This window comes from Lepisosteus platostomus, chromosome 28 (genome assembly GCF_059453375.1).
Source record: "Lepisosteus platostomus isolate fLepPlt1 chromosome 28, fLepPlt1.hap1, whole genome shotgun sequence".
NCBI lineage: Eukaryota > Metazoa > Chordata > Actinopteri > Semionotiformes > Lepisosteidae > Lepisosteus > Lepisosteus platostomus.
The window spans coordinates 515503-533866 of NC_142638.1; the positions used below are offsets into that span (position 1 = coordinate 515503).

The 18364-nt window shown below is 48.6% G+C and overlaps 1 protein-coding gene across 1 annotated transcript; it reads left to right on the forward strand.

Annotated features, from left to right (window-relative positions):
- The first annotated feature begins 633 nt into the window (after positions 1 to 633).
- On the forward strand, positions 634 to 18209 carry eftud2 (elongation factor Tu GTP binding domain containing 2). Its single transcript, XM_088623246.1, has 28 exons — positions 634 to 763; positions 1827 to 1939; positions 2103 to 2265; positions 2937 to 3015; positions 3352 to 3427; positions 3773 to 3838; positions 4361 to 4396; positions 4694 to 4784; positions 5395 to 5477; positions 5675 to 5841; positions 6191 to 6315; positions 6622 to 6685; positions 7149 to 7239; positions 7577 to 7712; positions 7845 to 7972; positions 8734 to 8927; positions 9165 to 9276; positions 9666 to 9806; positions 10246 to 10347; positions 10677 to 10759; positions 11213 to 11299; positions 11808 to 11934; positions 12347 to 12434; positions 12694 to 12812; positions 13338 to 13432; positions 14884 to 15037; positions 16818 to 16925; positions 17140 to 18209. The coding sequence occupies exons 2-28, from the start codon at positions 1838 to 1840 to the stop codon at positions 17233 to 17235; spliced, it is 2913 nt and encodes a 970-aa protein (XP_088479372.1). The 5' UTR covers positions 634 to 763; positions 1827 to 1837; the 3' UTR covers positions 17236 to 18209.
- The last annotated feature ends 155 nt before the right edge of the window (positions 18210 to 18364 follow it).

Sequence of the window (18364 nt, forward strand, 5' to 3'; positions counted from 1 at the left end):
TAATCCTTAAAGGGGCTGAGTAGACCAAATCCAAAAGAACATGAACAACCTGCAACCAAACAAAGTATTTCTTTTGTTAACAAGCTCATAAACTCCAACATATATAGTTCATATAATGTAACGCATACGGCTTCCATTGCTTGCGAGAGTTGGCTTACCAGAGTGGTGACGTCACCGCCCTTCCCTGTGGATAGCAGGGACCGCAGCCGCTGGGCTGAGGGGAGATCTCTCTTTAGCTCACCAGGCTGGGTCCCTGTTGAGTGATGCCGGAGGCCCGGGTTTGAGTCCCTGATGGTGGGGGACCGACCTGAGGCAGCAGTGGTGAGGGTGCCTACGTGAACCCTGTAGTGTTACAATAATAAGATGTTAATAAGTTAATACTCTTTTGCAATACTACAATCTTTTTCTGCCCGTTAATATTTTGCTTGACAGGTTCACCTATTTTATCTAATTACAGTATTTATTACTGGATGAATTCTGGCATATAAAGTTCCACGTAGAATTATTTTATGTTTTTAATTTCATGGATATGAAAAAATCGACAAATTAAATAACAGTAAACGTGTATAAAAGTATTTTTGAACAGGCAGTACAGTGGCCGCCATTATCTTCTTACGTCATTTACTCCGCGCAGGGTCCTTCCTCTCTGCTTGTCGCAGCGGGTGAGGGCGCAAGTGAAACGCATTGAGAGCAATTCGCACCGGATTGAAGAAACATTGGCGAAAATAAAGGCAGTACTGTCTTAAACAACGTGTATACGAAGGTGAGTTTACAGTTATTTTAAATAATTCTGTAGTAAGACCAAGTCAACGTCTCGCGTTTAACACAAATGTTGAGGGAAAGCGGCAAATCATTATCGATTGATAGTTTTCAGACATTTGAATGAACATATAATAAACGCATTGTCATCTAAAGTTTGTTAATGATGCACACGTCGTCCAGGCAAATGGAGTTACTGTAATAGTTCCTGATTAGCATCAGATTTTTAAAATTGGTTCCCAAATTAGTCACGTTGTCCAGTACCAAACCTGTTTAAGATCAGCTTTACAGACATTCAACTGGGGGCTCAATTCTTTTGCACATTTAACTTTTTTTCTTGGTCTATATGTTAAAGTGCAAAAATAAAAGGATAATAGTTGACTATCCCTACAGTCAAGCTGGAGTTCTGGTGTGAAGTCAGACAAGAAATGCTCTGGTAATAGAAAATAAATAAGGTGGAATGTCCGTGTTTAGGATGAAGGTTGTTTATACTTGTAGCTTTATTTGCAGCAGTTCAGTAAACCTGGAGCTGAAAAGCAGGAATGACCCATTCTGTCGTACCTTTCATACCGTTGTGGGACGCAGTTTGGTTAGACGTGACTGAAATTCCAGAGAAAGCAGAATCATAATACACCGGCCAGACCTTTACAGCAACTGCAGACGGTCCTGGTGTTCTGAGACACCCCAAATCCGTAGGAAACTGGCGAAAAAATAAACGAGTAAAAAATCATCGCTTTAATTGCCGCAGTTTAGAGAGTGGTTCCATTTGTGAATTTTATGGGTGATTTCAAACACCCCATGCAGGTTGGGGTTTCATTGAAAATAGTTCAGAGTTCTGGGATTAAGAATAGTAATTATTGCTATAAATCAGATTTGATGCGATGATATTGTGAATTAAGCAAACAACTATATTCCAAGTGCAGATATAATGCAGAGAAATGGACTTTGTTTGTTTTTTGTGCTTTTTTCTTTGACTTTTCCACATGTGAATTTGGCTATGAAGTAGAACCAGGGCAGTGTGTTTCTGAGCCCACTTAGGGCTTTTGATTGATTTTTTCCTCCCACAGATTGTTCCAGCATGGAGACCGACCTGTATGACGAGTTTGGGAACTACATCGGCCCGGAGCTGGACTCCGACGATGACGATGACTTGGACAGGGACGAGCGAGATGCGGAGGAGGTAACAGGCTAGCTGCTGCTCTGCTCTGCTCTGTGCCCGGAGGAGATGGAGGGGTGTGGGCGGTTGAGCAGAGCCACAGTGCGTGGCACGCCCCTGTGTTTTTTCCTGATGTCCGGCGGCGTGGGTTCTCCGCTGCGCTCAGCTTGTCCGTCTGCCCGCTCAGGCCGACGAGGACGACGACGAGGAGCCGGCTGACCCCGACGAGGAGACCCCCGGGATGGAGGTGGTGCTGCACGAGGACAAGAAGTACTACCCGACGGCGGAGGAGGTGTACGGCCCCGAGGTGGAGACCATCGTCCAGGAGGAGGACACACAGCCGCTCACAGGTCAGGGCCGGCTGGGGTGCTGCTGCTCTGTGTTCGCAGGGGCCTCTCTCGCTCAGCAAGCGTTCCCTTCTGACAGGTTTCCATCGCCGTCTGTTGAAATCGCTTCATATTATTAAAGAATCCAAAATTCGACCATTTCTGATTTCGCTTGTAGGTTGTAAGGTTTTCAGACATACCAAAATAATTTCAGTCCCTGCTTTAAGACGGCAACATTGTTTTTTATTTCCTTTTTCTGCACTACAGCTTGAAAGAGCAGTGTGAGGTGAATTACATCTGGTTTTGCTGTGAGTTGGAATGTAGCTCTTACAGAAATGGGAGAAAGAGCACCTGTGAATTTGTGCACAGAGGGGTCCAGGTTAACGTAATTTTGTGACTTGAATGACCTGTCTGAGATTCAGAGATGTATGTTATAACCTTAGATTAATTTGGCTAATGTAAAGCACTTTTATGTCTAGTAATTTAGTCTCCTGTTTTGATTTTCTGCCTCTGAACATTTTTTATTATTGTTAAGCACTCATAAATGAGAATGTCTGTCATTTAATTATGCAGTTTCTTTTTTGAACAATTCTGGAAATGGAGTAATAAAGATGATGTACTTTGTGCGTGTGTAGGAAAGCATTGATGAACAAGTTACTTGAACTGTGAATTTCCTCTTCTCTCCTTCCCCCTAGAGCCCATCATTAAACCTGTCAGGACAAAGAAGTTCACGCTGATGGAGCAGGAACTGCCCTCCACCGTATATGACATGGAGTGAGTCTCAGATTACACCAGTTTCATTCAGGTCAACAGGCTCTGGTCTTGTGTAATGGCAGTCGATTGAACATGAATGCTTATTGCCCTGAGGAACTCTAGCCTCTGCTCCAACAGTCTGGCAGCTGATTCCAGACTCCCACCACACTTCGTGTAACGAAGTGTCATATTTTTCACTTGTTCCTGAATCCTCGTTTCACTTCTAAAGTAGTCCTCTGGGTTGACATTGTCATTGCTTGTGAGAGTTTTAAGTCACTCTGTCTGAATTCCCCTTGTAGCTCCGTTGAAGGCTAAACATTTCAGTTCCTTTAAGTAGCCTCATCTTCCTTTCTGCAGGTTTCTAGCCGATCTGATGGACAGTCCAGAGCTGATCCGAAATGTCACACTTTGCGGACACCTGCATCATGGCAAAGTAAGTCTAATGCAGGATTGTTGGTTGGCAGTTTCCCCCCTGACGGACAAGGTCCTCAGGGGAATGCAGTTTGCCTGTAACTCTTCAGCATGTTGCTCACTGATGCAGACTAGAGTCCCTCTGGAGAAAGGATACGTGCTTCTATATGCAGCACTTCAAGTTTGTTTTTCACCTTTGCAGTAGTATAATCAGGTCCTGGTTTGAGATTTGGCCGAGGTCCACAGTAGTTCGTTGGTTATGCAGCACAAGGCTCGGGCACGTTTCCTGGCCCCGTGCGGGGAGTGAGTGTGCCCTGGCAGGGCTGGCCAGTGCTGGTGTGTGACGGCCTGCTGTCTGTGTCCCCAGACCTGCTTCGTGGACTGTCTCATCGAGCAGACGCACCCCGAGATCCGCAAGCGCGATGACATGGACGTGAGTATTCAGACACAAGGGGGAGGCTTATAGAGATTCGCTTTCATTTACTGTTTCTCATTAATATTTTAATTTTTTAGCATTGCTGCCTTGCAGCACTGGGGCCTTGGGTTCAGTTCCAGGGGTGCTTTCTGTGTGGAGTTTGCATGTTTTCCCTGTGTTTGTGTGGGTTTCCTCCCACAGTCGACATGCTGACATGTTAATTGGCTTCTGGGGAAACTGGCCTGGTGTGAGTGTGTCTCTCTGCCAGTGACGATCCTGGCGTCCTGTGCAGACTGTACCCCGTCTTGCGGCTATTGCTTCTCACGATGAGGCTCCAGCTCCCCCATGACCCTGTATTGGATAGATTAGAAAATAGATAAATGTTGGAAAATTGCAGTATGTCTCATCACCTGTGTTTATTTTATACACCCTTATTGCCAAGTCCTTAACGGCATCCTTAATGTAGGAGGTGATTGTACACGGAGTCGTCACCATTTTCACCTGTTTTAACAGGAATAATTATTATTTTCTGTGTTGCAGCTTCGGTACACTGACATCCTCTTCACAGAACAGGAGGTAAGGAGAAAACCTGTATGAATTCCATTCTTTCCATTTAGGAATGGAAAATCATACTTCATGCAGAGTTCTGGGTAGTGTGTAGATACTACGATTTTCCTAGTTTTCCTAAATCGTGAGTGGTTTTATACCTGTGCAGGAGGGTTAAACATTTCCTACCAGTACCACCAGATTTTGAGCTCTATTGAACACTTAGTCAAGTTAATCAATATTGTACTTATGTAGTGTTAGGTGCTGTTCAGTTTTCAGGCTTCATAAACTGGAATGTTGATCCTGTGTGCGGGTTTGTTTCTGTAGAGAGGAGTGGGCATCAAGAGCACTCCGGTCACAATGGTGCTGCCGGACTCCAGGGGCAAGTCCTACCTGTTCAACATCATGGACACTCCAGGTACATCTGGGCACCAGATGGGAGAGATTGGGCTCAGGCATGGGGTGAAACTGCCTGTGACCACAGATACGTTTATCTATCTATACAATAGTATTGGTGTGAGTAGTCATCTAATGTTGAGCCGTGTAGCTCTACTTGTCTTCTGCACCTTGAAACTGCTCATGCTAACTACAAGTCTGAAGAACACAGGCATGGTATATTCCATTTTAAAACATTAGGTTTTAGGACTACAGATATCTTGTTGATTTGATTAATTATTTTCAAAGCATTTATTATTTGGCATTTACAATTGCTATCCTTATGAATATTTATTCATCTAAAGCTGTTTAGCATGTGGATTTCACCTTTGTTCTCCAATTTGTAAATCCCGTGCTAAATATAATTATTGAATAAAAATGTAATAGATCACGTTAATTAGAACGAATCTAAAGCAGTCTAGGAGTTCATCGGCCCATCTTGTACATTTGCTAGTCGATTCATGAATCCAGTCCAGACAGTTCTTCAAGATTCCCAGAATGTCATCTTAAGAATTCAGCCACTCAGTTTGTTTGAGACAAGCCCTGCGACTGTGTTTCTGATGTCTTGAATATGTGATCTCTCCCTGTTCCAGGCCATGTGAACTTCTCTGACGAAGTGACCTCAGGAATCCGCATCTCCGATGGCATCGTGCTCTTTATTGATGCTGCAGAAGGAGTGAGTCATCTGCCTTGGATAGTTTCTGTTACTATATTTCCATGCAGGATGTGCCGACATGAAAGTAATAAGAAAAAAACAGCAGTTAAAGGTTATTTGTGCGCATTGCGTTAGATCTTATCCATGTTCTCTCTGCTGCTGTTGGAATCCCGGCTGAGACGGCCCTTTCAGCCCGACTCTGCGTGCTCGCTTTGCAGGTGATGCTGAACACGGAGCGGCTGATCAAGCACGCGGTGCAGGAGCGCCTGGCCGTCACCGTCTGCATCAACAAGATCGACCGGCTCATAGTGGAGCTCAAGCTGCCGCCCACCGACGCCTACTACAAGCTGAGGCACATCGTGGACGAGGTCAACGGCCTGCTGAGGTGCGGCCACTGATCCCGGCTCCCGGAGGGCAGCCTGCGGCTCTCCTGTTTCCCTCTCCCCCCCCAGCCTGGGTGCAGTCAGCCGCGCTGACGCAGCTGTACTCTCCTAGGGCTAGGTGGCTTGTAAAATGGGGTGGAGGAAAGAAAATACTTTTTTTTTAAATCCTGATTTTTAGTTACTACCTGGTAAACAATGCACCTAGGCTTAACTCCATTGTTGGAGCAATAGGAGTTAAAAATGCAATTCTACCAAATTCAGTCTGATTTTTAAAGTAATCTGTTTTTTGCTAACACATAAAAGCTTGTTTTTTTTAAAAAAAAGATTCAAATGTTTTCTCCCCTGTCTCAGCATGTACACCACTGATGAGAACCTAATGGTGTCCCCACTGCTGGGCAACGTGTGTTTTGCCAGCTCACAGTACAGCATCTGCTTCACGCTGGGCTCTTTCGCCAAGATCTACTCCGACACCTACGGTGAGCCACACTTTTCCACCCCCACTGCCTGCGGAGCTCAGGCCATTGACCCCAGATCTCTGGGCCACAGGGTCATCAGCTCTCACATCCTCGTGTTTCATATGCTTTCCTGCACTTACGTGAAAGCTGAGGCTTCATGCCATGGTTTTATAATAAGACTATTTTGCCAGTGGCCTGAGGCTGTAACGTGCTGTGGGCCCTGTAAAGATGGAAGGGATGTGTGACTGTTGTCCACGTTGAATTGCGCTTCTCCCAGTCCTGCTGCTCAGCTGCTGAGCTTATCTGTTTCTTGTTTTTTGTTTCAAGGGGATATCAACTACACAGAGTTCGCCAAGAGGCTCTGGGGGGACGTTTACTTCAATCCCAAAACGTGAGTGTGAACAGCTGGTCTTCACATCCTGTTTGTAGGCGGTGATGGGAAATGCACGGCCCGGAGCAAACTGCAGCCAAATGGGTTCTCCTTGGATGCACAGAGAAATGAGACTGTTTGCAATTAACTGAGGATGCTAACTGCGATCTTAGAAGTCCAATCTCCACATTACTACTACAAAGCTATGAGTCTTTTTGTATTTAAATTGCTGCCCAGTATTTCAAGTTAGAAGTAACATTGCTTGGCCTTTGAGTAAGCCTCAGCCTTACAAGGAAAGATGATGACTGGCTGTTTCTCCTTTTTTGTTTTTGATGAGTCAGAAATCCTGACTGTTTTTGCTTAGTTGTGTGTCTTTCTCGATTAAATTGGTAGCAGTTGAGAGAGCTTGGGGCCCTGAGGAACATTCTCAGGCTCACAGTCAATGTGCCTTCCGTTTCACTGATCTGTATTTCGTGCTCTTCAGGAGGAGGTTCACCAAGAAAGCTCCCAGCAGCAACTCTCAGCGCAGCTTTGTGGAGTTTGTACTGGAGCCACTGTATAAAATACTGTCTCAGGTGAGAGCACGCCGCTGGGGATCGGGGGGTTGTGCTGCTTCGCTCATGCAGTACCGGATCCTGCCTGAAGATGGAGGTCTTGTGTTTTTTTGGGGGTGAGAATGAAAACCTCATTCTGCAGCGGGTTGCCCTTCAGGTGTGCTTCTAGTCTTCCTCGGCGGTGATGCACATGTCTGCTCCTGGTCCATGTGAAAAGCGGTGATGCCCATAATACTTCCAGGATTCAGACTTCAGAATTGCTGGTGCTGATGCTATTATTGAGCAGCTTGAAGCTGAAGATAGCATGTCAGCTGGACAGGCGTCCTGGCTGTCTGCTGTAACGGTGCTCCTGCGACAGGTGGTGGGCGACGTGGACACCTCTCTGCCCCGGGTGCTGGACGAGCTGGGGATCCACCTGACCAAGGAGGAGCTGAAGCTCAACATCCGGCCGCTGCTGCGCCTCGTCTGTAACCGCTTCTTCGGGGAGTTCACAGGTACGGCGCTCTGACCCCCCGCCCCCTGCTGGTGCTGGTGCACCGAACCCCCCTGCTGGTGCTGGTGCTCTGACCCCCTGTCCCCTGCTGGTGCTCTGAAAATAAGTTTTTCTTCTTCTCTTCCTGTGCTAGGCTTTGTGGACATGTGTGTGCAGCACATCCCTTCACCACAGGGTGGCGCCAAAAACAAGATTGAGCACAGCTACACTGGGGGCCTGGACTCTGACCTGGGGGAGGCTATGGCAGAGTGTGACCCTGATGTAAGTGCGGTGAAATAAACTGGGCGCCTGAGAGAGTTATAAAGTGTGAATATGAAGCAATTGAGGGGTGTCAGATCATGTGATCATGTCTGTGCAGTGAGGGGTCTGGACTGGCGCTGGGACGCAGTGTGTGACAGGGTGTCTGTGCTGTGAGGGGCGCTGGGACGCAGTGTGTGACAGGGTGTCTGTGCTGTGAGGGGCGCTGGGACGCAGTGTGTGACAGGGTGTCTGTGCTGTGAGGGGCGCTGGGACGCAGTGTGTGACAGGGTGTCTGTGCTGTGAGGGGCGCCGGGACGCAGTGTGTGACAGGGTGTCTGTGCTGTGAGGGGCGCCGGGACGCAGTGTGTGACAGGGTGTCTGTGCTGTGAGGGGCGCTGGGACGCAGTGTGTGACAGGGTGTCTGTGCTGTGAGGGGCGCTGGGACGCAGTGTGTGACAGGGTGTCTGTGCTGTGAGGGGCGCCGGGACGCAGTGTGTGACAGGGTGTCTGTGCTGTGAGGGGCGCTGGGACGCAGTGTGTGACAGGGTGTCTGTGCTGTGAGGGGCGCTGGGACGCAGTGTGTGACAGGGTGTCTGTGCTGTGAGGGGCGCTGGGACGCAGTGTGTGACAGGGTGTCTGTGCTGTGAGGGGCGCTGGGACGCAGTGTGTGACAGGGTGTCTGTGCTGTGAGGGGTGCTGGGACACTGTGTGTGACAGGGTGTCTGTGCTGTGAGGGGCTCTGGGACGCAGTGTGTTACAGGGTGTCTGTGCTGTGTCGGCAGGGCCCTCTCATGTGTCACACCACGAAGATGTACAGCACGGAGGACGGGGTCCAGTTCCACGCCTTTGGGAGGGTGCTTAGCGGTACCATCCACGCGGGGCAGCCGGTGAAGGTCCTGGGGGAGAACTACACCCTGGAGGACGAGGAGGACTCTCAGATCTGCACCGTAGGGCGACTCTGGATCTCTGTGGCCAGGTGATGCTCCAGAGCCGCTACTTGAAAGGCACAGCTGGGACTCCAGCCCGTCCTGCCTTACATGGCTCTGGGGTCGAATCCAAGAGCCCTGGAGCTGTGAGGCAGCAGTGCCCACCACTGTGCCGCCAACATGCATGTCTTTCAAGTGTTCTGCAAAACTGGCTTCATTGATTACAGGATCCAGTTGTGTTTAAAGAAGTCGACTCCTCCAGCTGTGTGCCCTCTCTCCCTGCCCAGGTACCAGATAGAGGTCAATCGGGTGCCAGCGGGGAACTGGCTGCTGATCGAGGGCTGCGACCAGCCCATCGTCAAGACTGCCACCATCACGGAGCCCCGCGGCAATGAGGATGTGAGACCACTTCACTGACGCCTCTCTCACCCTCCACACACCACACTCTCTCTCACCCTAATATTGTGTGACTAATATTGTCGACACGTTTTCCATGTAGCTTCTTGCAAGTGCTTTAAAATGCTCTGCTTTTAACAATTTATTCTAATATTTTTTCCTTTTTTTTATTGCTCACCCACATTCATGCCACATTCTTTTTTTACGTCAGATGTTCATCTAAATTTTATTCATAGATTATTTTTTCAATCTCAGCATCTCCTGTCTTAAATTAACTTGGTGCCCTTTAGCAGCTGTGATTCCCTGCTCTTGCCTACATCAGACTTCTCCATGGAGGCCTGCACTGGGGCTGTCGAAGGTCCCTCTTTAATCTGCTCTCGCTCTTCCCTCAGGCTCAGATCTTCAGGCCGCTGAAGTTCAACACCGCCTCTGTGATTAAAATTGCCGTGGAGCCCGTCAATCCCTCTGAGCTGCCCAAAATGCTGGATGGCCTGAGGAAGGTCAACAAAAGCTACCCCTCGCTCACCACCAAGGTACCCGCTGCTCTGCAGAGCTCTGGCCCTCCGTGCAGCGTGCAGGCTCCATTCCTGCTGCACTCCCAGACACAAACAGTTCCTTTTAATGAAATACTGGGACCAGAGGTGCCTGGTCTGGAGGGCTCTGTGGCCGTTCCATCTGTCAGAATGTAACTGGCTTCTGGCAGCTGGGTGTGTCAGGAAAGCACGTCTGCAGCTGGGTCTTCCAGCAGGAGTCCGTTCTCCAGTAAGGCAGAAGCTTAAGCTGCTGGCGCTTCCAGTATTGTGAAGAATAAGTGGTGACAGCAGGTTCTGTCTGGCTCTTGTAGTCGGGGCTGTGCCTGCAGACGCAGCATCCTGCTGTGCTCAGTGCCTGTTGTGAAAGCTGGAGGAGCAGTGAAATGTCCCGCGCCTCCTGTGGGTCCGTGCGGCTGTGTGACCTCTTGGCGTCCCACAGGTGGAGGAGTCCGGGGAGCACGTGATCCTGGGCACGGGGGAGCTGTACCTGGACTGCGTGATGCATGACCTGCGCAAGATGTACTCTGAGATTGACATCAAGGCAAGTGCCCCCTACAGTCCTGGCAGAGGAAGCGCACACGCTGGGCTGAGCGGTACTGGTCTGAAGAAGCGGTGTGTGGGTGTAGTCGGCAGATGGGGGCAGTGGGTCGGCGGAGAGCTTGCGTGGAGACTAGGTGGGGTTTCTGTCCTTAAGCGGAGTCAGTGGGGTGGGTTGGCCAGGCTGTGAGATGTCTTGCTCTGAAGTCAGAGTGGAAGTCGCTGTGGCTTTGGGGTTAAAAAAGAGGGCCTGTGGGGCAGCTGGGCAGGACTGACCTGTATTAGGTGATGGAGGCTGGGAGTGCACTGTTTTATTACTGTCCTGTCAAACAGGTGGCCGACCCTGTAGTGACCTTCTGTGAGACTGTGGTGGAGACATCGTCCCTGAAGTGTTTTGCTGAAACGCCAAACAAAAAGTGAGCATCTTCCTCTCATCATTTAGACCCACTGTAGCCACAAGCTCTTTGGTACAATAACCTGCTAAAGTAATTATAGGGGTTTTAACTGCTTTTAGACTAATGCCTGTTTCTTAAAATAATGTTGATTTTAACTGCTTGAGTATTTTGTTTTTGTGTTCTTTCACGTCCGGGTCCTGCTCACACCCTGCTAACTCTACCTCTCATAAGGAGAAATTCTAAATGGTTTTTGTAGCAGCAGGATGAAGCTGTTTAAGAAAATACTTCAGAAACCACATAAATAACCACAAAAACTGTGCAGCTTGAGATGAGAACTGTTTCTTTTAATAGTTCAAAGTTTGGGAGAAGAAATCACCTGGGAGTGAAAGATGTACACTGTGCCTTCTGCTACAAGACTGTTGAGCAGAGAATAAGTTTTAAAACAGTTTTATTGTTTTATTTTCCACCACCTAGGAACAAGATCACAATGATTGCAGAACCCCTGGAGAAGGGGTTGGCAGAAGACATTGAGAATGAAGTTGTACAGATCTCCTGGAACAGGTAACTGGAATAAAAATGTGGTATCTTTGTTGCTTTGTGTTCAGGTCCGTCAGTTTCAACAGTGAGCACTCTCGCTGAACACATAGGAATCCTTTGCAAAGCCTCACATATGAGTTTTTGCCATACATTTGTCAAAAGCAAACAATAAACCAAGCCATGCTGCCCCATGCTGCAGTGTTTGTCTTGTCTCTGTTGTGTGCTGGGTATTTCATTCAAGTAGATGATAACAGTGTATTTTGCTTTTAGCAGGAGTAGAACAGAACTAATCTCCAGCATGCTGTTTTGACTTTATAATGTCTATATAACATTTTCTGGAAGTCAACATCAGTTCTGCTCTTTCCTTGAGACCTGTCTGAAGAGCCTGCCTATTGCCGACCACCATTATGAATACCTATTAAAACATACCTATCATGAGTCATGTGACCGTATGTGGTCATGCGATAGGCTTACCTGAGCGATCAGGAGAGTAAGTCTGTCCTGCTGACATGTTCTGGTGTATTTTCTCCAGAAAGAAGCTTGGAGAGTTCTTCCAGACCAAGTATGACTGGGATCTGCTGGCTGCCCGTTCCATCTGGGCATTTGGGCCTGATGCCACAGGACCTAACATCCTGGTAGATGATACTCTCCCATCAGAGGTGAGGATACTTTACCTCAACAGGGCTGCATTACAGCTGCGTCATTGCTCAGAACCTGTATTGATCTACAATAGTGAACTCCGCTGTTGTCTGCACATGAAAGGCCCTAGAATCCTGCTACTGGTGCTTAGTTCTCAATCACAGGGACTCAAAACTCAGAGGAAGGGATTTATGGAACTTTGTTAAAGTGGCAGGAAGAGCTTCTCAAATCAGTTTGTAAACAGGTGTCTGAAAGGCGTTCTGCACTTATACCCTTTCTTGCTTTGGTATTAATACCTCTCAGTCATGATGTTTTTCCAAGAGTCTTATTGCATGTGAATAGAATTCACGAACGTCTTTTGACAGCGTTTGGTTTTCTCCATTTTCTACTGCTGCTGCAAAAGAGTGCATGCCTGTGTTTGTCTCTGTGCAGGTGGATAAGGCCTTGCTGGGCTCAGTGAAGGACAGCATCGTCCAGGGCTTCCAGTGGGGCACCAGGGAGGGGCCGTTGTGTGATGAGCGTGAGTACGGTCCCTCTGCTGCCCTGTCTGTCTGCTGCTTTGTCTCCTCTACAGACAGTGTGGTTGTGCCAGGCATGCAGGACAGACTCCCCCTTGCAGCCTGTATGGACTCGGGTGTCACAGTGCACACAGTTCTTTGCGGTTGTTGGTTCAGTTGTCAAGCCAATATCAAGACTTCAGTAAAAAGCAAGTGATCTCCCTAAAACCTTGTTATTCCTCAGATCTGCTGGCCTTCACCTCCTGTTGTTGTCTTCCTCAGCCATTCGCAACGTGAAGTTCAAGATCCTGGACGCGGTGATCGCTCAGGAGCCGCTGCACCGGGGAGGAGGGCAGATCATCCCCACGGCGCGCCGGGTGGTGTACTCGGCCTTCCTCATGGTACAGCCAGCAAGCGCTCCTCGTCTCCGTCAGCCTTCTGTCAGCGCTGCCCAGCATGCCCTCTCCTTATTGTTGAGGTCTTCAATTAGGAAACTTCAGGTTTACAGAATGATGGGGACCACTGTTGATATTAATGTCGATCGTGGTTTTATTCAAGATCTATTGCCAAGACATTTTTAAAGAAAATTCATTGCATTGTATGCACAATTTGATATTGTGCACCTTGAACAGGGCACATTGAAATTAAAAATGGCGTTGATCTGCAGTGTGATAATGTATACCTCTGCAGAAAAGGTGTTATTGTGCAGGTTTCTGCCAGAGTTTTGTTCCCCAGTCTTCTTGGTGACTGTTTGATGCAGGAAGTACCGCACCAGTCTAGCACATCTGAAGGTGCTGCTGCTGCTCTGGTTTGTGCTTGATGTTTTATTCTGCTTGTTGAGGCTGGTTGTTTCACTGTAGCAGGGCTGTGTAATTATAATTTGCCGATATCTGATCCAGCCGGCTCCATCTTCTCTCTCCTCCCAGGCTACCCCTCGACTGATGGAGCCCTACTACTTTGTGGAGGTGCAGGCCCCAGCCGACTGTGTGTCCGCTGTGTACACCGTCCTGGCCCGCAGGAGGTAATCATTTGCAATAGGAAACTGTTTTCACCTCTCCCACTATGGAGTTAGTTGCTAATTTAATGTAGCGCGTTCCCCGCCGGTCATTCAGTAACCTTCCTCTGGTTTGGGCAGAGAACCGACGTGTCTATTTCTGCTGCGATTGGAAAAAGGAAGGGACACTTGTGATTAGATTTATCTAAATGTGCATTTCAACCTACAAGCTGATTCACACTCCTTGGTCTTGTGCTATCTGGGCTGTGGGCTGTTCTGTATGAACGTCATTGTCCATCACCTCCCTTCAGTCCGAAGCACAACATCGCATTTCATGGTGTAAATAACAGAGTCCTGTCAGGGTAACAGCAGCACTTACTTGAGCCCCATCACAAAACTGTAGATGACCTGGCCGTACTGTACTGTATAGCACTGGCTTATATTCTTGATTGTGTTCCACTTGAGAAAACACGTATATTGACAGCAATGTTCTATTACAGCTGGTGCATAGGGGGGGCACACTGTCCTTATTGTTCATCAACAGGCATGGCAGCAGCCTGAGAATACATATAAAAATGCACTTCTTGGATATCTTTACCCTGGTCATCGGTGCCTTGAAGGTTAGGTTAGCTACCCAGGAACAAAATAAAGTTCTTCCTTACCCTAGTTCAACATTTGAGAATGATAAATATTACAAAAGTGTTCTTCCTTCACCTATGAAGTTTTGCCCATGTGCTGCTCATTTCAGGGCTGTCCTGTCCCCATCCTGCCATGGATGCTGGGCCTCCAGTACCAAGACTGGACAGTCCTGCACTGTTCTGTCCTGGAATCAGAGAAACTATGTGGGGCTACTGTACCGCTTGCTGACGTTTCTGTCAGTTCTGTCTGGTTTCGGCGTGTTCAGCTGCTTAAACTGTGAGCCCCTGTGATTACGAGTGTTCGAGTCAGCTGTGTATGAGGCTGAGGTTTAGGCATGAATATCTTTAAGATTCCTGCATCAGCTTCTGGTGTCATATAGGATTGTCTTCAAAGTCCTTCTCCTGACCTACAAAACACTAAACAATCAGGCTCCTTCCTATCGTAAAGATTTGCTGAGCTGTTATGTTCCATTCCGACAGCTCTTTAAATTCTGCTTTACTGTGTTCCCATGACATGCCGCAATATGCTGGGCTATACAGAAATACAGCCTACAGAAATCGGCCTAGCCTGTGAAATACTTTCTCCAAGACTGTACTGTCCTCCCAGTCTGTTTTAAAAAGCTTCCTAACATTTAATGCAGAAGTGCTCATATTTATTTTTAACATGTTCTGCTTGTGTACTGTTGATGTTACCTCCATTGTACAACACTTTGAGATGTCGTTGTGTGTTTCTCCTGCTCTGCACTCTCTTTGGCCAGGCGTGCGAGACTGCGCAGGCTTGGTGATGTCTTGTTCTCGTGTGTCTGACGCTGTTTCCTTTCTCGGTGTGCGGCTGCGCAGAGGTCACGTGACCCAGGACGCGCCGATCCCCGGCTCCCCCCTCTACACCATCAAGGCCTTCATCCCAGCCATCGACTCCTTCGGCTTCGAGACGGACCTGCGCACCCACACCCAGGGCCAGGCCTTCGCGCTGTCTGTCTTCCACCACTGGCAGGTAGGACACCTGGGTGGTGTGGCCGGGGGGCGCGGGTAGGCCTCCTCATTCTCTACCAGAGAACCTGCTTCTCAAATTGTAATGAAGCACTGCTCAGCTGCCTGCACATTGTGACAACAGTTTGCACCCGGATTTATGTTTGATGAAATGCTAGACCTTCGTGTATGTTTGCTGGCATAAAGCCATTTGGACATCTAAAAACTACCGCATGTGTTCAAATGTGGACATTGTTACACTGTCAGTGTAATTAAGGCAAATTGCTTCATTCAGACCTGCAATGAAATTTATCATTTACTCTAAACATGCCTTCTGGGCCTCCCCCTGGGAAAGGTGCTCGCTAGCCTGAGTGCAGGTTAGGCTCTGTGATCATGGGTTCAAGTCTGGTCCGTGTCACTGGCCAACTGACTGATTCCAAGTGGTGGCGCAGCAGAAGTGTTTGGATTAGACAGCAGGGCTCTCTCGGGCATCGGCAGCCCTGTGGTGCCCGCAGTGCTGTCTGTGAGGTACACCCCTCTCCTCCAGTTGGCACTCACCCTGCGGGCTGGGGCTGTGCTGCCTCTGCCAAGAGGCTCGAAGGTGGGAGGGTCAGAGAGGTGTGCCTGCACTTCCTCCTTCTCCCGTGTGCAGTCACAGGGATCATAACCACGAGCCGAAGCCTGAAGAGCACGCGACTGGCTCTTCTAAATATAAAAAACAGAGGCATCTCTAGACCAGGAGGTGCTGGGCAAAGGTGCGAGGATCCCCAGTTTTGAGTGTGGCTCTCACCCTTGGTGGGTGTGTGAGAGCACGGTGGGTTTGCGTTCTCCCCTCTGTTGGGACATGCCTGTGTGCTCGAGGGTGAGGTGCTCAGGCTGCTGACCCGTGGGATCATGCCTCGGGTCCAGAGCGGACTGAATTGATGTGATGCTGGATAAGCGACTCCTGCTGGGTATATTAATATCTCCGCTGTGTCGGCGTTTTCCTGCTCCTGGAGCAAGCTTCTCTGCCTGGGGCCACTTCTGGGTGCTGCCGGCTCCAGTTCCTCCGAGCATCGCCTTTGCCCTCCCGTGTTGCGCTGGGGCCGTTTGTAACAATGGTTGAAGATTTGCAATAGGTTTCCCCACTCTTTCCTGTAGTGGCGGGAAGCAAAGCTCCGAGCACAGTGGTGCTGTTTTCCCTGTGCTTGAGTGAGAAGACAGTCAGACGGCTGCTCTCGCCCGCTGAGCCCAGGCCACTGTCCACTCGGCTTGCACAGCCTTCTGTCATTGACATGTCTGACTAGAACTGCAATTCATCTTTGTTTATGATTATCATGAGCATCTGATTTGGAAGGCTGGTATGATTCGCTGATAGGTATTGTTGTTTTTTACCAAATCGCTACGACAGAACCAATTCACACAAAATTACTTGTTACAAAATGTTTGCGGCACGAAATGCCCTTTTCTTGCTTGGCATCTTTAAAATCTGCTGCTCTTTACTATGAAGACGTGGATCCCTGGACAAATGGCTTCTGGGCAAATCTTACAAGAGGGGTTTAAAATCTGAAACACTCTACAGAAGTGAGAAAAAATATCTGAATCTGCTGGTAGGCTGTGAAAGAAATGTCATGGTCTTGTAGATCAGTGTTTGACTGACGAGCAAATAAAGTTCATGTGCTGCTGTAAAGGTTATTTTTCACCTTGTTGCCAAGAACATGTTTTCATGTCCTCTGAGGGACAGGTTACTTTGACAATGGGCATGGAGCTGTCTGCCATCTGTGCACAGCTCTGTTACCAGTAATCTGTGTTTTTCTCTGTCTCAGATTGTGCCCGGTGACCCCTTGGATAAAAGCATTGTGATCAGGCCCCTGGAGCCCCAGCCTGCCCCTCACCTGGCCCGCGAATTCATGATCAAGACCCGCCGGCGCAAGGTGAGTGATAGGAGAGACCGCCCCCCCCCTGCAGACCACTGTGATCTCAGTATGTGTGTCTGTAGATGTTAGCAATGAAATGAAATGAATTTTGTGGAGCTCGTTTGTGGCCGTTTGCTCGGGGGGTAGAGTGCTGGTTACACAGAGGAGGGGTCTGATTGTTCGGGAGGCGTGGCGCGGCTCCTCGAGGTGACGGCTGCTCCTCTCTCCACAGGGCCTGAGCGAGGACGTCAGCATCAGCAAGTTCTTCGACGACCCCATGTTGCTGGAGCTGGCCAAGCAGGATGTGGTGCTCAACTATCCCATGTAACGGCTCGGGGCGTCGGGACCCTTTCTGCCCCGAGCGCCGGAGGAGCACACGTGCGCCCCGTCCCGTGGCCGAGAGCTCACCTCCGCCAGCTGTCACGTGGGACGTCCTGCGAGGGTGTGCTGGGGCTGCCAGCAGCTCCTCACTTTCTGCTGTGGGCTGCGGCCGCTGACGTGACCGCTCCCGCCTCCTCACAGCTCGCGCCCTGACGCTTCCCAGCTTTCTGTAGATTTCTCTGAATTTGTTTAGCAGAAACATACTGAACATCTTGTCAGTAAAATGCATTTCTCAGATTCCTTACCAGTTATGATCAGCACTGAAAAACATCGGCCCCCCATCGGCTGAGATGTGTTTTCAGTATTGAATAAGAATTGAAAGAGTCAGTTCCAGGCTGACTGTAATTCTTAAGTCACTTTTCAAAGAAATTGGATAAACCTTCAGCTTGTAGTTAGACCAATGTTAAAGCTTTCATGATTTTCCTATAGTTCTAGTCTGTTCACGGTGGCAGTGTGACAGTATTCTGTCTCCTTTCCAGCACCAGACAGTGACTTCAGCCTTCAGTATCATGGGAGCTGATTAGGGCAGCCAGTAAGACTCCTGATTCATAGCCCTTGGATCCATTTCAAGTAATGCATGAGCCAGCTATCCCGAGATTTTCCCTGCTTGGAGTTCACGTTTTGGATGTTTGAAATTGAGTCTCAGCTTCATCAGTGGTTTGTACAGCTGATGAAATCTGAAGTGGTTCAGATTGCTGTCCAGTGAGAGTCCTACCTGTTTTCTCTAGCTAATTCCTTATATAGGCCCTCACCCTGAACTGTGAGAAGGTTTCCAATGCAGTGTGATAGTCTGTTTTTATATACATATAAGAAATCAAAGTTTGTAGAAATGTTGGGAGGTGGTTGTTTTTACTATTTTGTATTGTTTCAGGTTTCTGACGTGCTGTACAAGTCTAAATAAAATCTCCGCCTGTTTTTCAACTCGGCTTTTTTTTCTCCACCCATAACCGTCAGCCAAGTCCAATCAGTGGAAGTAAACGAAGAATCGAGCTGAACGAGGCTGTTTATAGTCGGTCTGGACATTTCCCAGGCTTGCTTTTCCAGGAAATGACAAGACTGTGGCTGGAGCCTCTGAA